Source organism: Panthera uncia, chromosome E1, assembly GCF_023721935.1.
Source record: "Panthera uncia isolate 11264 chromosome E1, Puncia_PCG_1.0, whole genome shotgun sequence".
In the NCBI taxonomy this organism is placed as follows: Eukaryota; Metazoa; Chordata; class Mammalia; order Carnivora; family Felidae; genus Panthera; species Panthera uncia.
In genome coordinates, this window is record NC_064814.1 from 24,218,942 (window position 1) to 24,231,208 (window position 12,267).

The 12,267-nt window shown below is 56.9% G+C and overlaps 1 protein-coding gene across 2 annotated transcripts in view; it reads right to left on the reverse strand.

The window, feature by feature from the left end:
• The window catches only part of SDK2 (sidekick cell adhesion molecule 2), a 265,790-nt gene that overhangs the window by 75,781 nt on the left and 177,742 nt on the right, over positions 1 to 12,267 (reverse strand). For both annotated transcript variants that reach the window (XM_049637694.1, XM_049637693.1), the window contains 7 exons: positions 11,582 to 11,693; positions 9,747 to 9,937; positions 9,496 to 9,579; positions 7,198 to 7,392; positions 5,863 to 5,979; positions 4,088 to 4,255; positions 3,033 to 3,135 (listed from right to left, as the gene is read on the reverse strand). In XM_049637694.1, the coding sequence (XP_049493651.1) occupies positions 3,033 to 3,135; positions 4,088 to 4,255; positions 5,863 to 5,979; positions 7,198 to 7,392; positions 9,496 to 9,579; positions 9,747 to 9,937; positions 11,582 to 11,693 (970 nt within the window). The remainder of the gene's footprint in view (positions 1 to 3,032; positions 3,136 to 4,087; positions 4,256 to 5,862; positions 5,980 to 7,197; positions 7,393 to 9,495; positions 9,580 to 9,746; positions 9,938 to 11,581; positions 11,694 to 12,267) is intronic.

Sequence of the window (12,267 nt, forward strand, 5' to 3'; positions counted from 1 at the left end):
AAGGAAGGAAGAAAGGAAGGAAGGAAGGAAGAAAGGAAGGAAGGAAGGAAGAAAGGAAGGGAGAAAAGAAGGAAGGGAGGAAGGAAGGAAGGAAGAAAGGAAGAAAGGAAGGAATGGAGGAAGGAAGGAAGGGAGGAAGGAAGGAAGAAAGGAAGGAAGGAAGAAAGGAAGGAAGGGAGGAAGGAAGGAAGGGAGAAAGGAAGGAAGGGAGGAAGGAAGGAAGGAAGAAAGGAAGGAAGGAAGAAAGGAAGGAAGGGAGGAAGGAAGGGGGAAAGAAAGGAAGGAAGGAAGAAAGGAGGAAAGGAAGGAAGGAAGGAGTAAAGAAGAAAGAAAGAAAGAGGAAAGGAAGGAAGGAAAGGAAGGAAGGAAGAAAGAAAGAAAGGAAGGAAGGGAGAAAGGAAGGAAGGGAGGAAGGAAGGAAGGGAGAAAGGAAGGAAGGGAGGAAGGAAGGAAGGAAGAAAGGAAGGAAGGAAGGGAGAAAGGAAGGAAGGAAGGGAGAAAGGAAGGAAGAAAGAAAGAAAGAAGGGAAAAAAAACAACCAGTGGGTTCATTTAACTCAGGGTATAAATTTTCCAAAATTATCTGTTATTATATAGCTGGCTATTAAACAATTTTGACGAGTGATTTTAAATGATATTAGATAGGGGGCACCTGGGTGGCTCGGTCGGTTAAATGTCCAACTTCAGCTCAGGTCATGATCTCGTGGTCCGTGAGTTCGAGCCCCGCGTCGGGCTCTGTGCTGACAGCTCAGAGCCCGGAGCCTGCTTCCGATTCTGCGTCTCCCTCTCTCTCTGCCCCTCCCCTGCTTGCACTCTGTCCCTGTCTCTGTCTCTCTCTTTCTCAAAAATAATTAAACATTAAAAAAAAGCTTTTAAAAAAGTATATGTAAAAAAATAATAATAAATAAAAATAATCCCGTACTAGCGGGTGCACGGGTGGCTCAGTCAGTTAAGCATGTGACTTCGGCTCAGGTCATGATGTTGCAGTTCATGAGTTCAAGCCCTGCGTCAGGGTCTGTGCTGACAGCTTGGAGCCCGGAGCCTGCTTCCGATTCTGTGTCTCCCTCTCCCTCTGCCCCTCCCCCACTCACACTCTGTCTCTCTCTCTCTCAAAAATAAATAAACATTAAACAAATTAAAAAAAAATAGTCCTCAGGAAATCAAAGCCGTGCAAAAATAATTACAAGGATGTGCATCGTTAATGTTTCTTAATATTAGCAAAATTAAAAAACAATCCAAATATCCAGCATTAGGGAATTGGTAACATAAATTCCATTACAGCCACACAATGGACATGTGAAGAATCAGGTAATGGAGTTTATATGAAAATATTCATCGACAGGGAAAGAGAGTCACAACAGGTTCTTAAGGTTCTTACCAAATATTAATATTTGGGTGTCATTTGTAAAAACCTGGAAACAGACTAAGGAATTCTGTTTCCAGTTTTTTACAAATTACACCCCAAATTTAACTATCTCTGAGAGAAACAGGAAACTTACTTTTTTCCTTCTTTTTTTTTTTTTTTCTCTCTCTCTCTCCCTCCCTAGTTTTTGGGGCTTATCTGCATTTTCTATATTTTCCTTCTATACAGGATATCTATTAGCCATGCAGTAAGAAAAAAGGCCAACAGAAATACGGATTAGCAGTCATCGTTGCCCGGCTGGATTTCTCAGAGTGGGTCTAGATCTGGCCTCGGATACCAAACGGAAGAGTTCTCTCCTGAGACTGTTCTGGAAACTGTTCCGCCACTTTATTTGATTTGGTTGCTTGGGTCCTTCCTAGCCTGTCTGGTCAGGGAGCCCCATGTGTATTCCCTGAAGCTGGGACAGGGTTTTCAAGTCCAAGGAAGGGGTGGGAGATGTGGGGTGACTTTGGGCACAGGCTGCAAATGCTGAGGGACCAGTTCTGTTCTCTCTCTTCCCATCTAGAAAAAACTGTGCTGCATGGAGAATTCCATTCTGAGGTGAGGACCCCTCCAGTGCATCAGAACACAGTTTTCCATCTGTGGGTCCCTGGAGGTCCTTGGAAGGTGGGCCTGCGGCTATATTGCAAGAGATCCACGAATCCCTTTGTCAATGAAGGACTGTCTGGAGAATGGGGGCGCCTGGGTGGCTCAGCCGGTTAAGTGTCCGACTTCGGCTCAGGTCATGATCTCACGGTTCATGAGTTCAAGCCCTGCATCGGGCTCTGTGCTGACAGCTCGGAGCCTGGACCCCGCTTCAGATTCTGTGTCTCCCTCTCTCTCTTTGCCTCTTCCCTGCTTGTGCTCTCTCTCTCTCTCAAAAATAAATAAACTTAAAAAAAAAAAAGAATCGTCTAGAGAATGAATAAAATATGCAAGTATTTTCCAAATAATAGATGACGTTTTAATAAATAAAACGCCAACTTATTTTAAAGTGTTACTGAATTAACCATAGTTTTTTTTATTATAAAATTTTTCAATTAATGGGTGCTAAAATTATAGCTACTTATGTATAGAACTGAGACTCACAGCAGTATTCTATGGGGAGGAACATGTGGGTTCTCTTGGAGAACATTTTTATGGTTGGTATATTTTTTTTTTCCAAAAATTGAATAATCCCAGGAATAAGCATATTCTGAATCATGTGTTGACAACATATTAACTACATCTCTGTGATTTCAAGGCTCACTGCTTGCGTTTGTGCCGGCAGCACATGACGACTGCCCTAAATATCAATGTTTAATGTTCGAGGAGGTGTTTCTCAAACTGGAGGCCCGCAGTGGATTGGCCGAGGATGGATGTGTGTCAAAATGTCTAGGAACCCTTACGGGCAACCTTGGCTTCCGGCGGTGGGGGGTGGGCATTTGGTGTGGCTGTTAGACTGTCATATGCCCAATGGCCACCAGATGGCGCCCCAGGATGCAGCTGCCTCCAGAGCCGTGGGGGCCAGGACTCCCGAGTGGCGTCAGTGGCCGGCCCCTTCCAGCCTCGCTGCCGGCTGCTTTGGCAGTGATACTGGCCACAAGCTGCCCTCCCCTTTTGCCTCCATGGGGTCACAGCAGAGGGAGTACCTGACGGTCACTCGGGGGTCATGGGTCACTCCGCACACCATGGAGGCCTGGGTGCCCTTGATGACACTCTGGTCCTGGGGAGGCTTGGTGATGCGGGTCCGGGCTGAAAGAGGGCAGGGAGACAGGGTGGTGAGAAGGGGGTGTAGAGCCGGAGTAACAGGTGAGATTCAGGTGTGTGGGAAGGGCGCCTTCGGGTAAACCGAGCCCGAGTGGCTGAGTTCGACGGGTAGGCGGAGGCAGGCCCCGCACGTGGACAGGTCTACCGCGGCCGATGTCCCAGAGCGTTAAGGGAACAATGTGCCTCCGTGGTGCTTGAATTCTTGAAAGCCACGTTCGTGGCGGGGGCTCGTTTAATCCTGCCCCCACGAACCCGAGTGAGGGATACACAAACGGAAATCTGAGGGTGATCGGGGGCCCATGGTCCCAGTACATCGGTGGTCTAGCCAGCGTAAAAACAGCATCCCCTGCTGCACGGCATTCGAGCCCATGGGTGTTCAGCCTCCCCAGGTGGCCCGCAGGCACGTCTGTCTTGGGCGTGGATCCCCAGTGGTGCAATCTGACCGCACAAGGGGCTTGATTCGCTTCCTTAAAGCAGGGCTCAGAGCACTACGGTCGGGGGCCGAGTCCAGCCGGTAGCCTCTTTGGCTACCAAAGCCATTAGCATCGGAACCCAGCCGTGCCCTCTGGCTGCTTCCTTGCTGAAACAGGAAAGTCAGTCGAGGAGTCGGGACAGAGGCCGTCCAGCCCACGCAGCCTAAAATAGTTACTCTCTGGCCTTTTACGGAACGGGGGTGCTGACTGCTGTCCTAACGTTGAAGACAGCTGCCCACCGCCTCTCTGTTCTCACTCGGCCACGCGCGGCGAGAGCCCTCGCTCTCGTGGCACCATCGGCAGAAGCCCGGCCTTCCCTCTGCAGTCATTCATTCGTCCGAGCCCTTCTCTCGGAAGAAGCGCCCCTGGCGGGACCGACGTGCGGGTGTGCAGGTGCCGGCAGGGGGACACTGTGCTCGGCACACACTCACGCACGGACGTGTGAAGGCACTGTGCACACTCACCCCACACGACCAGGTCGGCCGAGGCTTCGTCGACCCCCCGAGAGTTGGTGGCCAAGCAGGTGTAGGTCCCGGCGTCAGAGATGCGCGTGGGGCTGACGAGCAGGCTGCCCGACTCCAGCAGCGTGAATCGAGGCAGCTGGACGGAGCCGCTGGCCAGGATACGCTCCCCTGAGGGCGACACGGGGTGGGCTCGGGGTGCGGCCGGCTATGCGCGTCCACGCAGCCCCCGGCACTCTGACACGGCGTGAGCCCTCTCCCTGGCGGCCCCGGGCAGGTGGTCTCGGGCAGGCCCCCAGCTTTAGAAAGACTGGGAGGGCCGCGGAGGTGGGGGCAGGGCTGGGGGGGGCTGGAGGCCCAGGGGGGTTTCTGACGTGGTGACAGGCACGAGGGCGCTCGGTCACAGAGCCCGGGTCTCCTGGCGTCTCTCTCTCTCCACCCACCGCGCCGTCTGCCCTTCGCCGGAGAAGGCCAGGGACGGTCTCCTGGAGCAGCCAGGCACAGCTCTTGGAGACAGCTGGCACCCGGGCCGGGGGGGTGGGGGTGGGGGGAGGGGGCAGACAGCTCTGACAAGGTGGTGACGGGCATCCTGCGGCAGGATGCTTCTGGAGAGTCACCTTCAGGGGAGCGGAGGGAAGTGATGGGTGGGGGGGGGGGAGCAGCAAGGAGCGGGGGCGGGGAGGGGTGGACAGGGACAGGGTGGGCCAGGCCTCCCTCTGCGGTGGGACCTGGGGAGGCCTGGTGCCTGGGGGTGAGGGAGGGAGATGAGCCCGAGACTGTATCTATTTTAAAGACAATCCCACCTGTCCGTGCAGAGGGGTATCTTCATGTGCAAGCCTGTGGGTGTCTCGCTTTGCACCCACGGGCAGGAACGCTGAACCAGTGAGCGTGTCGGGTGAGCGTGTTTATTTGTGTCCATACCCGCGCCTGGCTGTGCCTCCACTCACCCCACAAATATTTATTGAGCAGCTACCATGTGTCAGTCTCCGGCCTGGGCCCCAGGAAGACAGCGGCGGGCCAAACCGAAGCCGGGGCCTTTGCGGGGCGGCAGGCAACGAGCGGAACGAAGGGGCAGGTTTTCTTGTATATAAGGAGGTGGAGAAACTGAGCTGTGGGGGGCGGCGTGGGGAGGCCCGGGGGAGGGGGGCAGGTGAGTCCTAGGGAGAAGCTTCCTCCACGCAGACTTGGGAGGTGCGAGGGAGTGACTGCAGGTGCACGCACACGTGTGTGCACACGGGGAGAGCTGGGAAGGCGAGGTGTGGAACCAGAGCCGCGGAGGAGCCACCGAGGGCGGGACCGCCTGAGCTTCGCTGGCTCGGGTGTCGGGAGCCCTCCGCGCTGCCGTGGGGGCAGGGATGGTCTCCCGCTTGCACGGACGGCCACCACCACCGTAATACGGACCGTCAAACAGCGGCCATTCACTGGGCTTCCCCACTGCCGAGGCACAGTGCTGGCTCTTGTTTCGTCCTCATGCTGACCCAAGGTATATGGTCCCATTGTCCTCAGTTTACAGACGGGGACCCCGAGGCTCCGAGTGAGTAAATGATTCACCCAAGGTCACAAGTCTCTGGAGCTGCAGAGCCGGGCCTTGAGCCCAGCGGGGCGGCATGTGGTGCATACTGTGGTGTGAAAGACGCCCCGCCCCTGGGGGTGTGCAGTGCACGACCTTCACAACTGTACATAGGGAACCCGACCCGGCTGTCTCCAGAACTGAGCTCTGAGGACTGCCCTAGGCTGTCACACGGCCACACCCTCCAAAGGAGATCAGTCCCATCTACCTTTCTGCCAAGTGATGGCCGGCCGGGGCGCTCCCGAAGTCTCGCAAGCCAGCACGACTGACATGCCATCGATCACTGTGCTGTCCAAGGGGCCCCTGGTGATGTTGGGGGCGATGCCTGCAAAAGGAGACAGTGGAGCCTCTCAGCTACACCCCGGAGGAGCCCCCACCGCTAGAGGGCCAGGTGCTCATCCTGCCCCTGCCACCAAGAAGGACGCAGGTGTCCCGATGGGACCCCAGCACCGGAGAAAAGCCCGGAAGGCCCTCCGGGGCTCCCTGCACCACCTGCCCTGTGGCAGGACCCAGGCTACACCAGCCCTTCTGCCTTGATTCTTCGGCCTCCATCTGGGGGAAAAGGGAGGACCCCCGAGGGTGGCTCACACCCGCCATGATGCCTCCTTCACTGCACAGGACATCGAGGCTCTGGGTTCCTGACAGAAAAAACGGTTATGGCCAATAGGAGAACACTGCCCACTCTGCACGAGGCCTGGCCCTGGAGAGTCCACAGCCCGGTCGAGCTGTGGTTCTTCAAGATGCAGCACAGCGTTCTCGCTTTGCGCTGGCCTTCCCTGGCCCGGCCCTCAGGGGCAGACGTGCATGGGAGCAGAGCTTAGATACGGACCAGCGCCGGCTTCGCCCACACTTCTCGGAAGCAAGAAGCGAGACGGCAGCCTTTCCGTCCCCAGTGCCGTTTTGGGGCCAACCCAGCTGGCCCTCTGCCCCACGGCCGCCCCGTTCGGGGGGACCTCTGTGGGACTGAGGGCCTCCCCCGAGGGACTCCGGGAGGCCCAAGACCACACACCCTCTTGCTGCTGAGACAAGGAACCCAGCGGCGCTTTGCACGTGCACAGAGCTCTGCCATCGACGGTGTGGCCACTCATGTGGCATTGGCTGTGAACGCAGCTCCGTGAAGAGGGCGGGAGAGCTATGCTCCCCGCCAAGAGACTCCAAGAGGGCAAAAGGTTTGAAGGAGGGACTGAGATGAAAGCCCTGGGTCTCTCTGGAGAAGTAAGCGAGTCTTCTCAGTGGGGACGGGGTGGCTTCAGCCCTGTCCAGGAGGCCAGGGGCAGCTGCGAGGCCAGAGCAAGACGTGGCCTCACAGACGCTTCTCTCCAAGAGCCCGTGAACCCCTCCACGGCTCAGGGTCCTGGAGCGCCAGACCCAGGCTGGGAGAGCAGTGGGCGCAACCGGCTAGGGCCGCCCCCGCTGCTGAGTTTTCTGGAATCCTAGCTCTGCAAAACGCAGCATCTTTTCTCGAGAGGCTGCTGGCTTGGAGGAAGGCTGCATCCTGGGAGCGGGAGGGACTCCGGGGCAGGACAGCAGAGGCCCAACTTACTGGTGACAGCCAGGTAGGTAGAGGTCTGCACCTCGCCGGCCGCGTTGCGGGCAAAGCACTGGAACATGCCGGTGTCGTCGGGCACCAGCCCGCTGATCTGCAGGCCCCCATCACCACGCTGCCGGAATCGGTTCAGCCTCCCCACCTCCACCACGGCCGCGTCCTTGTACCAGGTGATGGAAGGCGGTGGCACACCTAGGGGGACACGTGGGCCCACAGTCAGCCCACCTCCAGGCTCCCTCCCTCCTGCCTCTGAGGGGTGCCTGGAAGTCTGCATGGGGAGGGTGTCCCTGTGTGTCCTGCTCCCTAGAACCTTCTTAGAGGGGCTGCTAATGGTCTTGGAGGAGGTGAAAAATGTTCTCGGGGTGGCATTTCTCAAGTTCTTATAAGAGCAGGGGTTCCGAGAAAATTTAGCTGGATTAGTTTAGCTTGGAAATGGTGGATGGGACAAATGAATCAAAAAAAAATTTTTTTTAAAGAAAGAGAGCGAGAGCAGGGGAGGGGCAGAGGAAGAGGGAGACACAGAATCTTAAGTAGGCTCCATGCACAGCGTGGAGCCTGATGAGGGGCTCGATCCCATGACTCTGGAATCATGACCTGAGCCAAAATTAAGAGCTGGGACCCTCAACCTACTGAGCCACCCAGACGCCTCATAAATTAATTTTTAACTGGAATTAAATTTTTTTAAGGCTTATGTATTTTTGAGAGAGAGACAGACAGAGCATGAGCAGGGGAGGGGCAGAGAGAGAGGGAGACAGAGAATCCGAAGCAGGCTCCGGGCTCTGAGCCGTCAGCACGGAGCCGGACGTGGGGCTCAAACCCATGAACTGTGAGATCGTGACCTGAGCTGAAGCTGGACGCTTACCCGACCGAGCCACCCTGGTGCCCTAACTGCAATTTAATTTAGCAGAGACTTTTATGTATTTTGAGAACCTCCAACGGGGGTTGTTTTCCCAAGCCCACATGAACACAGAGTCCCGTGTCGAGCAGCACACAGAGGAGGCTGGTGCTTCTCGGGAGCCCTCTCCTACCTGGTCTGCACAGGGAGGTGAACAGGGGCTCCCCGTCTCTCAGCCTTGCCCAAGCCACACACCCCTGGGCCTGGCATGGTCTTCTCGCACGTATCCCCAGCCTCCCCTCTCTCCCTCTGGGTCCCAGCTCAAATGTGACTTCCCCAGGTGAGCTCCCACCCTCCATCCGAAAGAGCACTCGTGGCCCCAAGCCCCCTACACCTGCTTGCTTCTCCTTCCCAGCTCTTTTTCAACCCTGACATTCTACGACGCTGTATTTCACCCTTTCCACGGGGCACACACATTCTTTCACGTGGTAACATCTCCGAGACAAAGGCGTCTTCCTATCGAAAGCACATCATCATTTCATTGGTAGTCTTTTTTCTTTCTTAGTGGCACATAAAATAATGGGGCATCTCACAACCCATGACATATTCGATGAAATGAAATAAAGTATCTTTATTTGCTCATGGGTTGGTCTGCCTGCCTTCGAAGAACGTTAAGTTTCGTAAGAGCCAGCATTTGGCTGGCTGTTGGGTTCATTCTGTATCTCCCCAGCCCAAGAGCAGTATTGGCACGTGGAAAACCCTCCGAAGGTGTCTGTTGGGTGAACGAATGGATCTTGGCCTTCCCCTCGCGTGGGCTCAGAAGGGGAGTCCTTCCTCCCTCCCTCCTCTGCGACTCTCCTTGCCTGAGCTACGTTCTGCCTCTTTGCTCAAATGACACCACGTTCCATGGTGGACGCCCTCTCCTATCATCCGATCACCCTGGATGCCAGCCCGGTTTTGGGGCTGCCTTGTAGCTCAGCCGAGCCAGAAAGAGGGAGGCTGGGGATGGGAAGAGTGGAAATTCTCCAGGAGCTCTGACTAGGGGGGTTAAGTAGAAAAGAGTAGGGGAGAAAATGGAGCAAAATGGACCAGAAACCAGGTGGAGCTCATGAGACCCATCTCGGGCGAAACACACTCACACGTTCTAACAGTTCTGACATTGTCTCCAACTCTGGAATTACGGGCAATTTCGGTCTGTCACCTATCCTGAAATTACGGTAATTTGGATTCATTTGTAACCCTCAAGTTAGGGTAACGTGGGTTGATTTCCAGTCCTGAGATTATGGTAATTTGGCCTGTTTGTTTCCTGGGGCGTCTGCTCACAGCCAGACTAACTCTCTGCTCAGTGACGATGCCTGGAGAAGGAAGTGGAATTTAGAAAAGTTTGCGACAGGGACAGGAAAGGCTGAGGGTCTGGGCGCGGGGGTCCTTGTTCCCCATTGACCATGCCGCTGTGTTACCTTTGGCCCGACAGGGAATGTCCATCACTTTCTCCATCTCTGCTGTGATGTGTCTGTCTGGCTCCTTGACAAACTGGGGAGGTTCTGCAGGAGGAGGGACCAGAGGAGGGGCTCAGAGCCATGCTCCTTTTGATACAGCCCCTGCTCCGGTCACCCAGCCATACTGCCCGTAGGATACAGCCACTGCTTGGGATGCCCAGCCATGCCCCTAGCCCTGGGCGGGGAGCCCCAGCAGCCCTGCCCCAGCTCACCCAGCACAGACAAGTAGGCTCCACGGACGACAGAGGGGATGCTGCTGCTGCGCAGGGCGGCCTCGCACTCGTAGTAGCCGGCGTCACTGCCCGTGGGGCCCGGGATGGTAAGCCGACGGTTGTAGTCGCTGATGCCCCCCGACAGCGGCACCCCATCTTTCTTCCAGATGATGTGCAGCTTGATCAGGGGCCTGGAGGGGGTGAGGGAGGCAGGTTCTCAGCCACAGGGGCTTCCAGAAACCTGAGGGCCAGGGCAGGGGTGTGCGGGAGTGCCAGCCCGGGGCCCCAGCCCCTGCTACTTCCTAGAGGTACAAGCCCTTCAGCACTCTGGACCTCGGTTTCCTTGTCTGTGAAATGGGGGCACCTGTGCCCCCTGGGGTTGCGGTCATGGGGACGCTGTAATACAGGTGGATTAGCTCAGCCCGGCACCCACCGGGGACACGGGGCTCCCGAGTGCAGGAGCAGCACCCTGCACCCCAAGCCGCGCGTCTTGCCCCTCTGCCCCCCTTGTGCTGCGCCCCGTCCAAACAGAAGCCGGCAGGCAGGAGCGGCCAGAACGCCGGGCAACATGACAAAGAGGAATGAGAGAGAATCGCCCAAGGTTTGGAGGGAGAAAGGCAGGCAGACGGACATACCCACCTCCTGAGTTAGACAGAGGGCGAATCGGGCACCCTCCTCACCGACCCTGTCCCCCCCCAAAGCCCCCGGAGATTGGGTGTGGCCTGCTCTCCCGTTCAGCGCCTGGCGGATCCTGGAGGGGTCTGTGCCAACCCCACGGGGTGTGCAGCGGGGTCCCGCAGAAAAGGGCCCTGTGATGGAGCGGGTCTGGGCAACGCTGGCTCCAGTGACGTTAGGCAGGCTCTTATAGGCGTTCTCTGTGTCCTTAGCGAGTTCCTCTGCATCCCGCGGCCTTTCCCGCACTTGCGGAAAACCTGGGTCTCCGGGAGCCTATGCTTAGGAACGTGGCTCTCCGGGAATCTTCAACTGGATGTGACCTCGGGGTCGCTGGTCTGACTACCCACCCATCACCTCGGAGCATCTTTCTGGAGCACTTAAGAGGTGTCGGGTCAGGCTGGGTCCAGCACTCTACCCACATGCTCCCCCGGGGAGGTGGGTGCTCAAATCCTTCCCATTTTACAGTTGAGGAGACTGAGGCCCCGAGCATGGCCCTGGGCCCCGAGGGGGTGGCCTGTGGTATGGCAACCTTGCTGTTGGCCAGCTGGGTGGTCTCAGGCAGGTCGCTTGCCCTCTCTGGCCTGCGGGGTAGCGACAGCTCTGTTGGGCGGTTGTTGGAGGAAAGGAAATCGCGTGGGAAGGCACAGCACTGCGGCCACACGTGATGAGGCGCAGTCATTATTTAACTGTTTCCTGTGCGAGAGGAGTGAGGGCCGTGCACGGCTAGAGGGGGGCTGCGATTGTGCCCAACACCAGGTCTGCCAAATCCATCATGCGAGCCGTCTCTTAGCCCAGCATGCCTGTCACACGTGCCTGCGTGGCAGGGAGGTCACCTGTCCCTTCCAGGTCGCTCTCAGGGCCACAGGCGGGGCCTCAGTATTCGGGGCTGAGATACGCTGCCCCATAACTTCCATTCGGGCCTCGGTCTCTCCTTTTGGGCCACGGACAACGAGCGCGCCCGGCTCATACCCAACAACCCTCTGGAAGTAGCCAGCACGTCCACACGTCACCCCTCCTCCAGGACAAAGGCCCCATCTCCTTTCATGGGGTCCTCATGCGACACTTCCGGGCCTTCCTGAACTGGTCCCCTTGGAGCCCACAGGTCAGGTGCTCTGGCTGCAGTTAAGGGCGAAGGGGAGTAGGGGGAGTTCGCTACCCACCTGGCGTTGGCCACGCACTCCATGGTCACCTCCGAGGTCCCGGCCACCACGCTGGTGTTCTTGGGAGGAATGATGATGGTTGGGGCGATGGGGTCTGCAGGTCCCCCGACATCTGGAGAGAGGTCAGGTGTTAGCCGGAAACACGGGTCGGAAATCCTATCTCTGCCCGGCCCCCATTAGAGGCTCATGCCACGGAAGACTTTTGTCCTTATGTAGCAGAGCGGGTGACCACGGGGCAGTGCCACGGCCGAACCTGCAGACATGCCCCCAGGGACCCTCTTACCCCTCCTCCTCCTCTCTTCAGGGTCCAGGGAGCGCCCGCTGGAGACCGCCAAGACCTTCCCCCTTCTCCCCTTGTCCTGTTTTTGCCTTCAAAATCCTTCCCTCCACCCACATTTATCTTGTTGGCTTACATCGCCACTTGTCACGTCTTCTACCTGAACGCAAACTCCCTGTACTGGGCTGGTTAGTAATCCCCCCACATTCAAGTCCGCGGCAGCTGTGAACGTGACCTTATTGGGAACCAGAGTCTTTGCAGACGTAATCAAGTTAAGACGAGGTCCTTCTGTGTCAGGGTGGGCCTTGCGCCCAATAGGGCTTGTCCTTAGAAGAGGAGTGAAATTTAGACACAGACACACAGAAGAGAAGGCCAGGTGACCTCGAGGCAGAGCCTGCAGCGAGGTGTC